This window comes from Dinoponera quadriceps, unplaced genomic scaffold (assembly GCF_001313825.1).
Source record: "Dinoponera quadriceps isolate SergipeBrazil2010 unplaced genomic scaffold, ASM131382v1 scaffold1609, whole genome shotgun sequence".
Taxonomy (NCBI): domain Eukaryota; kingdom Metazoa; phylum Arthropoda; class Insecta; order Hymenoptera; family Formicidae; genus Dinoponera; species Dinoponera quadriceps.
Genome location: NW_014555756.1, coordinates 20,986 through 36,440, shown reverse-complemented (window position 1 = coordinate 36,440; position 15,455 = coordinate 20,986). Strand labels below are relative to the sequence as shown.

The 15,455-nt window shown below is 47.8% G+C and overlaps 3 protein-coding genes across 6 annotated transcripts; 1 reads left to right on the top strand and 2 right to left on the bottom strand.

The window, feature by feature from the left end:
• Nucleotides 1-17: 17 nt before the first annotated feature.
• Nucleotides 18-9,512, bottom strand: LOC106745365. 2 transcript variants are annotated; one of them, XM_014620911.1, is made up of 4 exons: nucleotides 8,960-9,512; nucleotides 1,576-1,731; nucleotides 1,283-1,498; nucleotides 18-981 (listed from the first exon to the last, which is right to left on the bottom strand). In XM_014620911.1, exons 2-4 carry the CDS (start codon nucleotides 1,720-1,722, stop codon nucleotides 490-492), a joined length of 855 nt encoding a protein of 284 aa, XP_014476397.1. In that variant the 5' UTR covers nucleotides 1,723-1,731; nucleotides 8,960-9,512; the 3' UTR covers nucleotides 18-489. The 2 variants fall into 2 exon arrangements, with proteins under 2 accessions (XP_014476397.1, XP_014476398.1); XM_014620912.1 differs by lacking the exon at nucleotides 8,960-9,512 and having other exon boundaries at nucleotides 18-977; nucleotides 1,283-1,662.
• LOC106745360 (putative uncharacterized protein DDB_G0271982) lies at nucleotides 1,718-8,966 on the bottom strand. 2 transcript variants are annotated; one of them, XM_014620906.1, is made up of 11 exons: nucleotides 8,740-8,966; nucleotides 8,195-8,264; nucleotides 7,766-8,045; nucleotides 5,542-5,740; nucleotides 5,192-5,421; nucleotides 4,653-4,942; nucleotides 3,788-4,582; nucleotides 3,150-3,257; nucleotides 2,957-3,058; nucleotides 2,392-2,701; nucleotides 1,718-2,002 (listed from the first exon to the last, which is right to left on the bottom strand). In XM_014620906.1, the coding sequence occupies exons 1-11, from the start codon at nucleotides 8,795-8,797 to the stop codon at nucleotides 1,928-1,930; spliced, it is 2,517 nt and encodes an 838-aa protein (XP_014476392.1). In that variant the 5' UTR covers nucleotides 8,798-8,966; the 3' UTR covers nucleotides 1,718-1,927. The 2 variants fall into 2 exon arrangements, with proteins under 2 accessions (XP_014476392.1, XP_014476393.1); XM_014620907.1 differs by lacking the exon at nucleotides 1,718-2,002 and having other exon boundaries at nucleotides 2,643-2,701; nucleotides 2,948-3,058.
• A 1,648-nt stretch (nucleotides 9,513-11,160) lies between the features above and the next one.
• LOC106745390 (putative uncharacterized protein DDB_G0277255) lies at nucleotides 11,161-15,004 on the top strand. Of its 2 annotated transcripts, XM_014620969.1 has the most exons (6): nucleotides 11,161-11,414; nucleotides 11,487-13,226; nucleotides 13,606-13,791; nucleotides 13,961-14,145; nucleotides 14,235-14,344; nucleotides 14,433-15,004. In XM_014620969.1, the coding sequence occupies exons 1-6, from the start codon at nucleotides 11,352-11,354 to the stop codon at nucleotides 14,486-14,488; spliced, it is 2,340 nt and encodes a 779-aa protein (XP_014476455.1). In that variant the 5' UTR covers nucleotides 11,161-11,351; the 3' UTR covers nucleotides 14,489-15,004. The 2 variants fall into 2 exon arrangements, with proteins under 2 accessions (XP_014476455.1, XP_014476456.1); XM_014620970.1 differs by lacking the exon at nucleotides 14,433-15,004 and having other exon boundaries at nucleotides 13,961-14,153; nucleotides 14,235-14,326.
• Nucleotides 15,005-15,455: the final 451 nt, after the last annotated feature.

The window sequence follows — 15,455 nt, the reverse complement described above, 5'->3', positions numbered from 1 at the left end:
TATATATATATATATATATATACATATATACGGACAATTAAGAAATAAAATGCAAAGGATTGCGAATTTGTTCTCCCCCGTTTATTCGTCGACCGTTCTCTTCGTTTGTCTCGCCTTCGAATTCATCGCTTTTTACATTTTATAACACTCGAAACACGAATGCATTAATATACAATCCTATTTGAATTTACTCAGAATACCGAATTTATTCTCGTATATATAAGCGAAACATTCCGAATATTCGTGCCGAATTTGACTTTCTGATTACATACGTTCAGTTTCCACTTCATACGCTTTGCTGGTGCGATTTAATCAAAAAATTCGTCGAACGAATCTACATATAATAGAAATTATTAATATGTTTTTTTGCAATCGCCGCTTTTTATACATCGAGATAACGAATTACACGTCGTATACATTTTCGGAGCTTCTTACAGCGTGTGTAATTATTATGAGTTTTCCCGACTCGCTCCATCGTTTCCACGCGACTCACTTTCGCAAGACGCCTTTCTTCGTGTATTTGCTGCACTTCCTCTTGAACTGCTTGGCCGGTTTCTCACTTTGCCCACTGTCTTGCGGCCTGGACGCTTTGGCGCTCTTAGTCTCGAGTTCGCTCATCGATTTTCTCGCCTTGCCGTTGACCAGGAGCCGAGCGGACTTCTTGGACGTCCTGCTCTTGCTCTTGATCCTCTTCTTCCTCGTCTTCTTCCGCTTCTTCTTGCGGTCCATGTTCGCGATTATGGCCTCGGTGTCGGCGGACACTTTGATCTTCGGCTGCTGACTGGTGATCGTCACCCTCACAAAGGAGTCGTAAAGAACGTCCCCGCAGAATTCGCCGAAGCAGTATTCCTCGCCGCATTCCCGGCAGGTCTTCACGCTGCTCTCGATTATGCCGGCGCGATTCTTGCTCCGTCTGATGGGGCTCGTCGGCGAACGTCGCTCCTTCGCCCTCGTCTTCGCCTCCAATTTGCCCATCTCTACCTTGAAGCCACGGGAAAGGATCAAGGATTCGCATTGCGGCCGTACATTTGACACACCAATTGATATCATCGAAATTCACATTCTTTCTGCATTTACATCACAAACAGTTACAGAATTATAAATAATGGCATAAATTGGCATGATTTTTCCTCGCTCCTGACGAGTCATCAAAGAAGCACAGCCAAAGCGAGTGTCCAGGAGCCTTAATTACGAAATTAGGAAATTAGAGTCACGTTTAATGCTAAAAACTTGGTGAGATCTTAGAAAAAGAACGGATAGCGGATAATCGCGAGTTAATTACCAATCTCGAGAACATTTCCTCGTCCTGACGAAGCTTCGGTCTGATCGGCGTCAACATTCGCCAGTCGATGGCGACCTGCTGCAATTCCTGCAGGTCCAACTCCCTCATGTCCGGCGGCACCGGGTCGCCGTACGCCCATTCCCTGGCTTTGAGCTCCTTCTTGGTGGCCCTCCAAGAGAACTCCTTGTCTCGAACCTTCGTGTCCTCTCTTTTCACCTTCGCATAACATTCCCCAATTATCACGTCACTTGCATCCCAATTACAATCCTGTGTTATCGTTAGAGTGCTCGAACCTTTTCCGGTTTGATCTTGAACTCGGGGCAGTGTTCCTTGAGTCGGCGGTACTCCTCGTGAGAGTTACACGTCGCCTTGCTCAAGTCGGGTATCAGGTTCCCGTCTTTCTTGTCGTCCTTCAGCAGATCGTCCAGATGAAAGGCCATTATCTAGATCTGCAACGCGAGAGAGAAAAAGACGTTTGAGTTCTTCAACGGGATTCCCTCGCGATCCTCGTGGAACGAGCGAACGTTGTTTCACGGTAAAAAGCCCCCAGATCGCACATTCTACTCGATCTCACTTTCCATGCAAACGAAAAGAAAAACAAAAGGACGCTCCAACGGCGCGCAGAGTTTTTTATTCTTCCGGCGCTCAAAAGATCTCGGACGCAGCGGGTGAGACCAGACATCGCTCGGAGTCCCACTCGATCTGCTTCATTAGCAGGCCCTGAAAAAAGACGAGCGTATCTTGAGGAATGCAGAAAGAAACGCTGCCGAATGTTGATTAATTCATCATAAAACTTGGTCTCGAGAAACTCCGAGAAATATAAAATTCCGTTCTTTACTTCAAAGCGTCAATGTGGTTATTTGCATATATAGAAAAATACTGCAAATATTTTCAAGTAAATGACGAACTTTTCTCAAATTTGCGATGAATATATTTTAAGATATTTCATGTGTCAAGAAAATCTGTTGAAGATAACTATTATTTCAAAGTAGGAAAGTAAATAAACTGAGCGATCGCTTTCTTTTCTAGCAATATTTTTCGCTTTCGTATTTATACTTTTTTTTATTTTTCTTTCAATATAGGGAAGCGATTAGGATTTTTTCACTTACGCTCTTCAAGGACGACAGCTTGGATAAGATCTCATGCCCGCACCAGACATTGGGATTATCGCTATCCGACCGTTTCGCGCGGTTTGCTTCACCGTGATGGTTCATCGGTCGCGCTTTCTCGGCACGATCGTGCCGGCGACAGTCCTCGATGTTGATCTTCCCATTTTTGTCGATCCGCAGTGGCACCACAGAGTTCAGACTGTCCATCGACAGGTCGGCGTCGTAGTTCTCGAGTTTCGCCTTGCGTCTCATCGCGTTTCGGCTCTTGGACTTGCAGTTGGTCGATTTCCGCCGATCCGGGGACGGCGACCTGCTCGTGATGAAGACTTTCTTAATATCATTTTATAATTATTAGGTGCTCGCAAAAGTTCGTCGGACTTGAAGCGGGATCTACAATGAGAATTTAAGCTCTAAGCCTTAAGAAATTGACTACAATCACAGTCGAACGCGGGGAGAATAGTCGATTGCGATTGGTCAATTTCTCAAGGCTTAGAGGTTTAAATTCTCATTGTAGACCTCGCTCAAGTCTCTAACAATTCCGTGCGTCTCACTGTACCTCCCTCACCTGGATCCTTCGTCGCTGGACTCGACTCGTCGTCTTCCGAGCCTCAGTCGTCTCTGGTAGTGCGGGTCCTTCTCGCTTTGCGTGCGATATCGCGTACCTGGGCTAAAAATGCACCTTCATATCATTTTCATATTCGCGTCACCCTGGTCATTTCAAGAATAATTCAAGTATATCAGTCTCTTCCTGGCATTACCGATTGGCGTTCCATCGTGGTCTGGCGTCGAGTGAGGTTCTCGGCTGCGACTTGGATCGTGGAAGCGCTTTCATGTTGACCTCCTCACCCGGGCCCACGTTGGTCGACCTTCGAACGATCACAACATGACTCTGTAATCTGTCTGTCTCTCTCTCTCTCTCTCTCGACGAGAACAGAATACTTCTAAGCTCGTAACTTTGTAACATTGCACCAGGCGAGAGACATTGTAAGAAATGATCCAACGGTGAAAGTAAATCATAAGAAATTCCAGAGCAAGGCAGGCAACTTAAAGCGGCAAAATCGCACGAACGGAATTCGAACGAGAGGACTCGAATATCCTCCGAAAGGAGATCGTGAATGAAAAGCGAACGAAGCTGACGAGAGCACTCCATTCTCCGTCGAAACACAATCGAGAACACTCGCGCACACTTACTGGACGGTTGCGTCGTGACGCGCGGATCGGACATTTCGCGAGAAAGCGTCTTTACTCAGTCTCTTATCGTCAAACTACGCTATAAAATAAAAGGGGATAATTACCAGGCAGGTACCGCATGCAGGAGTGAGAACACGCTCGTCGCACGGCCTCTCTAAAAGAAGCCAATTGGGGAACGCGACAGGGATCTCCGCGCGCGACTCACTTTTCAACGTTTCTTCGGCTGGCGTTGGTCGTGTCCTTCCTCTCCTTCGTGTTGCCGCCGTGCTCCTGGATCGACGACTCCTGCAGCTTGTCGCGCAGCTCCTGCAGGTCGGGCTCCACGTCGGTCTGCGTGCCGAAGTCCCGTCCGGACGACGTCCGGTACTTGCTCGGCGTCAACAGCCGATTCTCCACGACGAACGACGCGGGGTCCGATCGGGAGGAGCAGCGTCTCGGGCTCGGCATCGTCGTCGTCGCGTTGTTCTTCATGATCGCGCTCAGCCCCAGCGAGAGGCCCTTCGCGGCGTTGTCGAACCGGTGCGGGCTCGGCGTCATCACCAGGTTCACCAGCTGCAGGTTCGCCCTGCTCAGGAGCTCCGCGTCGTCGAGCCTGCCGCTCAGCACGATCGCCACGTCCTTGCTCACGGGGACCTGGAGGGACGCCCGCCGGTCCAGCCCGACCTCCTCCGGCTTGTCGTTCCTCTCACTCTCGCGATAGTGATTCTCGCTCTCCTTCGTGTCCTTCGGGCTGCCGGACTCCTCGACGTATTCGGCGATCGCGATTCGCGTCTGCGAGCGGTGATCCTGTTTGTCGTCGTTCACGGTCGCGTGCGAGCTGACCGAGGACGACGTCTGCGTCGCGTCGGTGTCCTCGTCGGCCTGCTCTTCTCGCTTCCGGCGACTCCTCTTCTCCTCCTGGGCCAATCGTTCCGCGGTCTCCAGCACCTCGCGCATCGCCTGAGCCTTCTTCAGCTTCGCGGCTTCCTTCTCGCGCACCCGTCGTTGTTCTTCCTCGAATCTGCGGAGGGAACGGACTTTTTTAGAACTCACCTTTTCGAAGATTTTGTTAAAGAAAAAATAACTCGTACCTCTCTTTCTCCCTCTCCCGTTCTCGCTTGATCCGTTCGTCCTCCAATCTCTCCTCTCTCATTCGACGCTCCTTCTCCTCCTTCCTCTGTCTGTCCTTCTCCTCGAGCTGCTGCTTGATCGCGTTCTGCAGCTCCAGCGCTTTCTGCCGCCTCGCCTCGCGTTCCTGCAGGATGTCCGCGTCCACCGGGATATTCTGGCCCCGAAGATACGTCTTGTTGTTGTCGGAGCCGGTCGAGCCGGTCGTTGAACTGTCCGGGCTACTGGCGCTGTCGTGATTGATCACCAGAACCTCGGCAAAGAACGATTTAAATTATTCCGCGCTAATAATGCGCCTCGTGTTTCAAATTCTCCCCCGTGATCGTTTCGTCATTTCCAAGGCAGGAGTCACACGCGAGATTTCTAAATCGAAGTTTCTAATGCCGAATTCAACATTGCCGGCGGAGATTCGAAGGAGACCGAAGGAACTGTAAGAGACGGACGGAGTGTTTCTCTAGGATAGGATTTCGAAGATGTTCAACAAGTTCGTGGAAGTCATTACTTGGCTCGACTGTCCTAATCTCGACAGCCACGAGGGTGGCGGCGGCGGATCGCCTCTCGCCGCGTCTTGGCCCCAGACGCTGCCCCACCGCGGCCTGTTGAGCTCCCCCATCCTGCCGGGCGAGAGCCTCCTCGATGGCGGCAGTGAACTCTCCGGCGTGGTGCAATAAGGATTCTGCCACGTCTTCTCCGTCATCTCCATCCTGGCCGTCTTGCCACCGACTAACGTTCCTGGAACCGTGCGAACGCGAGTTGAAGCGCGAGAACTTCGTCATCGTCCCGAGACGAGATTTCACAATTGAAGGATCTACAGGACCTGCCATCTCAAGTTAATTCAAGAGGAGAACTCACCGTGTCCCTGCGAGGGTGCATCCACGGAGTCGCTCGCGTAACCGGAGGTTTCCCCTTCGGTTACCGGCGAGCCGTAATGATCAAGGGACTCCTTCTGGTTGCCGCGACGGTCGTTGGTTCGGTGCCGATGGTGCTCCTGTTTCTGCGGCCTCGCTTGCTGATAACGCGACCCCTCCACCCCGAAATCTCGCTGTTGTTCCTACGGGACGATAACGATAAGGTGCCTTCTCGCGTGATCGAACGCGAGTTCCGGCCTTCGTGGCCCGCCGTATTACATGTCGTCCCTCCCCCTCCGCCCGACGAAACGATGACGGAATATTAGCGTAGGGGGACGCCGCGCCACTCTGCATAAATCATGCACGATCTGATTTTTCTATTCTTACATGCTTACGTAACGACCGCCGTCTCGAGATACTCCTCGACGTAGTTCGCGCGGCACATTTTCCTCCCCTCGCCGTTAAATCAATCGGGCACACGTGAGCCGTTGATTATTCGCGTATTTAGGTATTTAGCACAAGCAAGCTTCCGTTCTAGCGATTCTAATCTTTCGGTAACTCGCTTCTACTTTGCTCAGCTTAACTCTGATCTTTCCGAATTTATTCCGAGAGAAAGAGAGAATTTTGTCCGCAAGTCCCATAATTGCCTGCAATAAATCGCAAGGACAAATTGCAATCTTACGTAATCGATCGATACGTTTTGGAGCATCTGAGAAGTCCAGCTGAATTCTATCGTCTCCTGAGCCTTCTGAATATTTTAGAGACGCTCGTTGGAACGCTGGGGCGAACTGTGCGAAGGTAGAAAGCTACTTGGCGCGTGCAAAAGGCAGTTTTTAACGGCTAACGATTCTCCTCGATAAAATCAAGCTGTTGCGATTTGTGGCACAGCGTGCGTCACATCGCTAAGAGGGGTGAAACTTAGCGTTACCCTCGCTCGTCCGCTCGCATCCAAGTTTGAAAGCAAGGCATATACAGCCTTGGGGGACGTTGAACTCTAATTGCACGATAAGAATCGATTCGCCGGAGTGACTTACTTTTGCTTTCCCCGCGCCGAAGGGGAATGAACTGTCGAGTGTCGCGCTCGCCACTTGTGAATTTGTTGATTAGATACGATCGTTAGTTCAGCGGACTTACCTGCGGCCGCGGGATTCGCGCTTTGTCTCCTGCTCGCGCGTATCTTCGCCCTCGTCCGAAAATATTCAAGAAAAATACCTATATATTCGGGATGATATTAAGATGAATAATATCGGAAGGAATAATTGAGACGAAGAGTCGATTGTTTCGCTGGTATCTCGACGGACGAAAATCGAGGAGCCTCGTCGACGAAGATCCTCGACGAAACGTCAGTCTGCGCCAGCGCCAGTGTAATTGCTTGATTACTTCGGCTGCACGACTGTCGTCGTTGTTACGTTGACGTTACACGCGACTAATGAAGCTTATGCGATCAATTATTCAGCGATAACACGCGCGAATGTTCCACCGCGAGTTTTCATTGGCGAGGAAACAATCTTATATTAACGGCATGATCGATCCTCGATAGGAAATTCACGACGTGTACGGAGAATTGATGAGGCCCGATACGCTATCGGAATTCATATCGTATTGTATGAAAATTTAACGACGAGAGATGAGAGCGAGATAGAGGTCTCGGGTTTTGGCGAATCAGAATGTAATTTGGGACGCGACCCGCTTTCAGTATCTCAACTATTTGGGACAGTTTACGTTAACATGATTACGTTACCCAAATGTCATCCAAATGTCTCGATTCTCACTCAAATTTCTCTGAAAATTTTTCATCCTATTTTTGTTGTTCTCTCGCGAAATATTGTCATAAATTCGTCACTTTTCTCAGTACGATGATACGCACGGAGAAAATATTGCAGCAAAAATTATCACGAAGTTTTGTTGTAATCTTTACTACAACATTTTTTTCGTGTATATGACGAATATGATAATATATGTTATCGATGTGACGATTTATACAGAGCGGCCCGAAAGTCGGTCACTGATTTGACATATTCATTTTACTTTTTTTGCAAGTAATATGCGTTAAAAATTTGTTTATAAGTTGTATTAAAGTCCTCGAAAATTTGGAGTGGTAACCGACATTACTATGATAATATTATGATAATATAAGTTATCCATATAATAACTGTAATAATATGATAATTTGTTTGTTGTTCGGTATTCATTATTTTTTACAAATTTGTATCAACTTAAGGACATACCAGCTGGCAAAAGTACTGCTGTTGCTCCTTGTTGAAGATCGGCGGCAGACTTGGGCTTCTGCGTCTGATTTGTGACACGTCCACCTGGTCCCGGAGATTAATCAGACTGCCGCCATTGAAGTCGAGGCACTTGAGATTCACGTTGCAGTTTCCGGAGCTCTCGGTTGTCAGGCTCTTGAGGCTGACGGTGCTCCCGTAATGTCCGGTCGCGCGGAATGGTTGCACGGAAGTCTTGTTCTTCGTCTCCCCAGGCGATAATCTCACGTCGTTCGAGTAAGTGCTGTATCGTGGAATTTTTGTCGCGTCATCAAATGACTCACGTATTAACAAGTCGAATGTGGCCCGTCTAACACATTGGAATAATTGAAAAATCGACCGTCGCGCGATATGCGGCGATAACGACCTGCGTTAGCATCCTGGCGAACTCACCGAATGTGGGTGCGGTTGCAGTTGCTCGGCTTCAGAGCTTCCCAATTAACTCCGAGACGCGCCATTTCTTCTGTGTAAACGACAAAAGAAGCTTCTGAGACATTGTTCTAATTGAAGTAAATATTTCCTCCATTTAACATTTCTTCGACGTGTCAATTTTGTGCTCATTTTCGTCTTGAGTATTTCTTTATATCAAACAAAATCTCGTTTACGTTGATCAACTGTTCGCAGAAAAAAATTAGTCTTGAATCAAGAACAGATATTCTCATATATAAGCAAGAATATTATAATCTTCTTATGAGATGTTCAGTTTTGATTCGATTGAATTTGTATCGATGCAAATGCAATTTGAATTTAATTCAAAGCTGAAAATCTTCTAAGAAAGTTATAATATTCTTGCTCATACATGAAAATATCTATTCTCGATTTAAGACTGATTTCTTTCCTACGTTCGTGTTCGATGATATTTCTCATTGGGTTACAAATCTAAGTAACTTTTAGTGTGTTCTTCCTTCAAATTATCGATTGCGCCAACGCCAACTCACCCCTTTCCCTTGCCCACTGGATCCTCTTCTGCTCCACCAGCGACGTCCTTCCGGTCATCCTCGCGCGCGAAGGTGTGCAAAGAATACGCGCGACAGCGAGAGTGTTTTTGATTTTCGACGGGCGATCGAAAGAGAGAGAGAGAGAGAGAGAGAGAGAGAGAGAGGCGAGAGAGAATCCTAAACTAAGCCCCCTTACCCTCTACAGCTCTATTCTGCCTACCTATTCGGGCATCAGCAGTCGTCGGCGGGAATCCCCGTCAGTCACGCTCCACCGTGCGGCACCGAACGCTTGACCTTCGTTCATCAAAAGCGTCCCTACAAAATCCGCGCATTTCCGACCCCGACGTTATTTCTTATCTCCTTCCCTCCGACTTTAGCGCAAGATCATCTTGAAATATCTGCCAAATATTTTACCGCGTCACTTTAGGTTAATGAATTTCATCACCAAACTCCCGAGTCTCTAATTTAATCGGCGCTTCGGGGAATAATTAATCAACCCATTTTCTCGGCGACCTTCTCGCCCGCAACGAGAATTTCGCACTCTTCGCCGCCCCTATGGACGCGCCTGTATGTATCACGGCCTACTTCCCCATTCATCACCGACACCGAGTTCTTCCGAGAACCGTCTACCCCTCGATTAATCCCCCGGAATCATCCCTCGACGACGATGACGGCGACCCGATTCTTCCGTTCGTCAGCCGACCCCCTCCTACGCCGAGTCTCTCATCGTTCGGACTTTACGAAACCGGGATTACAATCGGAATTACTTTACTTCCACAGGATAAGCCGTTGCGAGCGCCGCGTTCGCTTCCGGAACTTCGTGTTCCGACTTCGCGTTCGCCGGGGACTTTCTCGCGGTGGTACGCTCGTCGTGTCAATATTTGCGAGACTGCGAGGTGGCCGCCGCCGCGAGGCCGTGCCCCGGGTTCACCTGGCACGACGTGCGGGACATACGCCTGTATTACGGCGAAGGAGAGGCCCCGTGTCGCGATTCGATCGCGGCGAGCGCGCGTTTCCATAGGAACAATCGGACGGCGAGTTGCGCTGCCTTGCACCGTCCTCAGGGTCGATAATATTGACCGTAACGATAAGGGATAATGACCTCCACTTTCGCGGTCAGAGATCGCATTCCCTTCGGCGGCGCCGGCGGTCTTCCGTTATCACTTGAAAACGAAGCTCCCGCACGGAGAGAAAAAAGATTCTTTAGATTTAGTATTTCTGTTTATTTGACTGAAATTTGCTTCATTGGACAACATGTACGAAATATTTATTTGTTTGAGTAAAAATTTTATTATCTCATTCGGGAAAGCTCTATTATTTAAGGGAAAGAATGCTATGATTTGGAATAATGTCTTTTAACGGAGTAAAATATTATTTATCACAATAAGTATGTAAGATGAAACAAGTAATTTCTTTATGAGAAAATTGTCTTTCGTTTCAAATGTTTTATTTAAGATAAAGACCGGGTAAGCAGGAAACGTGAAATCAATCTTTTAAAACATTGATTTCATGTGGTTTTTATAAACATTTTGGCACAATATTATTATAATAATGTTGTAAATGTTTTTAAAGTGTTACTTGACAATATATTTGTAAATATTAAAATTATGATGTGGAAACATTATTTTTAATGTTTCGGTCAAATATCGTCAACCGTAACGTTGTATACAACATTAAAAATTACATATTTGAAAACGTTACATGTTGTAAAATGTCACTGTAATAACGTTAACGATTTCTTGCTTACCTGAGTTCTCTCTTTGAAACGAATCTGTCGCGTTTTTAATATGTAATTTTTTATGGAAGAATTCCATTGGAGGATGTATATTGTGTGAGATTGGAAATCAGGTGATCGCCATTTTTCATTTAACTTGATGTAACCTTGGAAGGGAAACGAAAATAAAGTTATGAATTTAATGCGCCTGAAAAGTAGATACTTCAAGCTTTAAAATATCTCTCGAACTACTTTATTATCGTTATTTTGGCCGAAATTACCTGTTAAATTTTGTCTTTTTTTTTTCCTAAAATATGGGTGTGTATCTGACTTGTGTCGAGTCGTATTACTTCAGTTGCTCGTACAGTGCTCAATATAGTGGCGGCTCGTAGCGGAGACTTTGGAACTAAATATCGACGTCGCAAGACTAGCCAAGATTCGAACCACACTTAGCCGAGACTCCAACCTTTTGCGAACGAGTTTCTCCACGACACCGTTAGATGGCGCGGAGATATGCGTTAACCTTACAACGCTTTTAGGTGTGTTCTGAAATCCTATTTGACTAGGTAGAAGTAGGGTTTATTAAACCAATCATGGTGAAGAAATTTTCGCTCTTTCTATTTCGATTGGTCAATTAAATGCTACCCGTCGAGTACGGATTTCTGAACGCACCCTCTCAAGCTTTTCCTATTCTACTCCGCATTTCATAGATTTAGTCTTCTTGGTATTAGAGTGATAAGTTGAGAGGAAGCTTTGTATGCGCAATTTGAAACGTTCGAGAGCAAAGGTCCGCGAAAAGTGCGAGATCGGTTCAGTGACGGTTAGGTCGAAACTGTTGGAACGAATAATCAGTGGCTCGCGGCAAAGTGTGTTCCTTAGATTTGTAATAACATAAAATATGCAGCGAAAATTTTATACGTCTTGCATAAAAGTTAACGGGATACCTCTCCTGCCACCATTAGTAAATATTCGTTAATTAAGCGACATCTCCGCTGGCGATTATTTTATTATACTGATGTTATATTATTTTCAGATGACCGACGGTATCAAGGAAGAGATGAAACGCTACAGGTCTTTGGCTGTCAAAGTGGAGGAAAAGTTGAAGACCGAACGGTCCGTGAAGTGCACCATTAAGAATAAATGTGTGCAAGCCAACATAGCGGAGCCGACGAATCGATCAAAGAACGTAACCAAATATAGTTCAGATAGCGATTTCTCCAATTACAACACTACGAGTGACACCAATAACAGTGATTCACTTTCCAAAGTTACTATCGTCGAGCATGCACCGGCGATGCAAGTCACAAGCGGCGAAGCCAGAGACAAGCTAGATGTGCAGTCTGACAGAGGAGATATCCAATCTCCCGTGTCAGATACACAGGATTCGCAGTCCCAGGTTTCCTCGACGAACGACATTTTCCAAGACTCGGAACCCACAAAGACTGATCGGACGGGAAGCACCGACACAACAGTGGGAGCGTCGACGCCCAACGAAGAAGCAACGTCGCCTGAAAGTTGGAAACCCGAAGTACCCAAGACACTGGATATAGTTCCGATAACGTTAAGCGATCTCAAGTGCGAGAGGGACAGCGTCGAGCCTCTCGCAGTGCCGAGCAAGGAAAGTGAGCACCCACCTAAATTGTCGCGCCAAGGCTCTTATGTTCTGGACACACCCAGCCCTATGTTACTCGCCCATATGCACACAGAATTGAACTACGTTCCTACACCCACCACCGTTGATCTGCCGCAGCGGAAGCAGTGGAATATCGCGCAGTCCAAGGTGGAGTGGGAGAGCGGGCAGTTTCCAGCGGAGGACACTGAAACGCCTAAGGAGCTGGGAGCGACTTCGCAGCGTGCAGAGCCGCCGGCCGCGGATTCATATCAAACGAACAAATCTGCCGACGGTACCGAGGAATCGGTTGAGGAACGCAGACCCGATATCACATCGAATGAACATAATCATACGCCTAGTATCGATGCGAAGGAGACAAGCGCGCCGGAGAGATCAAAGGGGAACGACAACATCTGCGTGTTGGACCTAGTGAACAAATTGCAAGAGGCGGCAGCGATCGGGAACAGTCCCGAGACGCGATCGGCGGACACGGACAGAACGAGGGAGCACCCGGTGGTCAGGTCGAAATCAAGCATCACGTCCGAAAAGCTGCTGACGGTTTACCGGGAGATCGAGGAGCTGCACAGGAAGCAGATGATGGAGCTGATAGACCGTCAACGGAAGGAGCAGTCGCTGCTGCAGGCGGAGTTTCAGAAGCAACAGATGCTCCTGCTCGCGGAAATACACAAGTGCACCGTCTATCAAGCACCGAGCGTTATGTCGAGGAGCGCTTGCGAATTGAGACGATCGGACGTGAGCTCCCCCAGGAGAAGCGTGCACGCGGACCTTCAGCAGCAACGTGCCAACGGCGAACCGTCGTCGGATGCCCGCGTCGTCGTGTGCCCTCTCAGCTACGTCTCACCGAAGAACCCGTACATGCCTAAGCACCATCGCAAGTCTCCGCTTTACATCACCGACGCGTCTTCCGCGGCCCTCAACCTGGACCTCGCGAGGCGAATGAACCTACGCGACGCCGTACACAACGACACCATCAATAGTAGTAATAATAATTATAATAATAATAACAATAATATTAATAACGAGGACGACAACAATCGTGGCGCGTACAAGAACCCGACTGTGAACCGGCAGTTGTTCCCCCTGGACAGTAACACCACGCACGTACCGGTGCTGGACACCTCGGTGTATCACGAGAAACACGTGAGTAGGTCGCACGGGGAGGGGGGGGGGGACCATTTCGCCGGCACAGCAAATTGTTAGTTACCACCCTGATGGAAATATCATGCTGAAAATTTTACCGAAATTCAAACTCACAAAAAAAAGACAGATGTGCGGACGTTGCATAAGCATTTCACAGTGTGACGAATCCACAGGTAGAAAGAGAGGCTGCAAATCCGCACGAATTTTCTCCGGCACCTGATAATTTGGCCGGCTAAACTTGATGCAAGAAATCTTCTTGTCCGTCATAGTGACTAACGATTCGTTGCGCCGGTGAAATTCTTTCTCCCCTGGCACAATTGTAACCGGCGAGCGGCCGGCGTCAACAAAAGCGCTTGAATCACGGTGTGTTGCGTCGCAGGTGCGAGCGATGAATATTATCAATGCGTACGCGAGGGGCTACCTGACGCGTAGATTAATGCGGACCGAGCGCGTAATCACGTTGAAAAAGATATACAAAGAGGCGTTGCATTGTATGCTCAAGTTGCACGTGGACGCGCCTCTGAACCTGGCGGAAGTGAACTTCCTTCATCGTCTGCAGTTGCAGGTAACCGCCTCCCCCGCTTTCGTCCCCGACGAAGTCGCACGTTAGTTCCCCCTTCCCCTTCATTTCACCGCACAATAATTCCGGTGTAACCCAAACGATTAATCTCAGTTACCGGCTTCGCGTTACTTTCGACGTATCGATTTCAATAACTCGGAATTCTTGCCGTCAGTGCGACGCAGCGTCCCTGAATTTGGTGGAGCTGTTCGCCCAGCCTCCCGCGAAAAGGATGAAAGTGATAGAGCAGGATCGCGAGATCAAGCAGTCTCGGACGGAACGGCCGACCTCGGCACGCTCGTACTCATTCGCCACTCAAAAGACTCTGGCCAGGAAGAACCTCAAGGAATTCGAATCCACGTAATATCGTAATTTCCCTTCTCATTGCTACTTGTCGTTCTCCATTATCACCTCTCGTCATATATATTTCAACCGTCGACTTTCATCAGGATGACCAAGTACCAGCGGCCGTTGGTCGTCACGAGAAACACCATCCGGTCCAGGTGTCAGACTTGGACGTCGGACATAAGAGAAAGGCTCGTGTCGCCGAACACTTTGAGTAAGTAGTCGTTCACTACGTAGGGCACGCGGTTGACTCACGTCACTCTTTTCATCTCGTCATGAATGCTCGACCGTTTCGATTGCAGATCAAAGCATCAGGAGGAGCACCAGCACCGGGACCGTTCGGAAGCCGTGGCGATGATGACCCACAAGTGAGGGAGAAGAAGAGAGGAAGATAGAGAGAGTGCCTTAACGACATTGATCAAATGACACACCAATTTTACCGCTAGAACGCGGGGAGGGGGGGGGGTTCCACGCGCCTCGTAGCTCTCGAGCCGTGATAATCGTATTACCCGGAGCGCTTTTAGCCTGTTTGTCTGCCTTAAAAAGCGAGCGGTGCGCCGGTGCATGATCTTCCGACGAATATATTTACAATATATTTTTATTATTACCGTCGATCGAGTTTCTATTTCTTGACTGATGTAATACTCATCTGTGATACGTGTGTGTGTGCGTGCGTACGTCTCCAAATGCGTCGCGCTTCCCACTTCATATTTATTGAGGCTGAAATATCGAGGATTTTTTTTATCGTATCTTATGTGAGGATGAAGCGCGTGTATACACGCGCGGATTGTATACGGCCGGGGATACGTTGATATTTGACCGTTGCAACGTTGATTGTAAACCTGTAATAAAGATCGCTTTTCCTTTTTTTTTATGCTGAGTTCCTGCGTGCGGCGGAAAGATATCGCGTGATATTGCATAGAAACCCACTCCTCAAATCGCGGAGGTGTATGACCAGCCGCTCCTTTGTTGAACATTTAACAGCTCAATTAGCCTGTACACATTATATGCCTTTGTTTGTGTATATATATATATATATATATGTATGTATGTATATATATATATATGTGTGTATGTGTGTGTGTACAGTCGGATTATTTTGCTTGATTATATCGCGAGTGCTTTCCATTTAGCGACACGGGTCGACACGCGCATCATTTTATCCTTGCTCCATATTTGACGACTAATAAAGATAGGACGACGCTTGCGTCAAATTGTGTCACCAAATGGAAAACCATCCATTCTTCGGTCATCTACATGTGCATTGCGGTACATATGTTTCAGAATCTTCTCGCGTCTCGGAAATGAAGATCTATATGTGTTTT

Bases quoted from the DNA above. Each gene is read 5' to 3' on its own strand.
- LOC106745365 (XM_014620911.1), bottom strand. From the start codon at position 1,722: ATGGCCTTTCATCTGGACGATCTGCTGAAGGACGACAAGAAAGACGGG. The intron at 1,499-1,575 runs GTTCGAGCACTC...TGTTATGCGAAG, and splicing joins TCAAGATCAAACCGGAAAAG to GTGAAAAGAGAGGACACGAA. The intron at 982-1,282 runs GTAATTAACTCG...CGTGGCTTCAAG, and splicing joins AGGAAATGTTCTCGAGATTG to GTAGAGATGGGCAAATTGGA.
- LOC106745360 (XM_014620906.1), bottom strand. From the start codon at position 8,797: ATGACCGGAAGGACGTCGCTGGTGGAGCAGAAGAGGATCCAGTGGGCA. The intron at 4,583-4,652 runs GTACGAGTTATT...TTCCCTCCGCAG, and splicing joins CGGGAGAGGGAGAAAGAGAG to ATTCGAGGAAGAACAACGAC. The intron at 3,258-3,787 runs GTGAGTCGCGCG...GATCGTTCGAAG, and splicing joins AGCCGAAGAAACGTTGAAAA to GTCGACCAACGTGGGCCCGG.
- LOC106745390 (XM_014620969.1), top strand. From the start codon at position 11,352: ATGCAGCGAAAATTTTATACGTCTTGCATAAAAGTTAACGGGATACCT. The intron at 11,415-11,486 runs GTAAATATTCGT...TATTATTTTCAG, and splicing joins TACCTCTCCTGCCACCATTA to ATGACCGACGGTATCAAGGA. The intron at 14,345-14,432 runs GTAAGTAGTCGT...TTTCGATTGCAG, and splicing joins CGTGTCGCCGAACACTTTGA to ATCAAAGCATCAGGAGGAGC.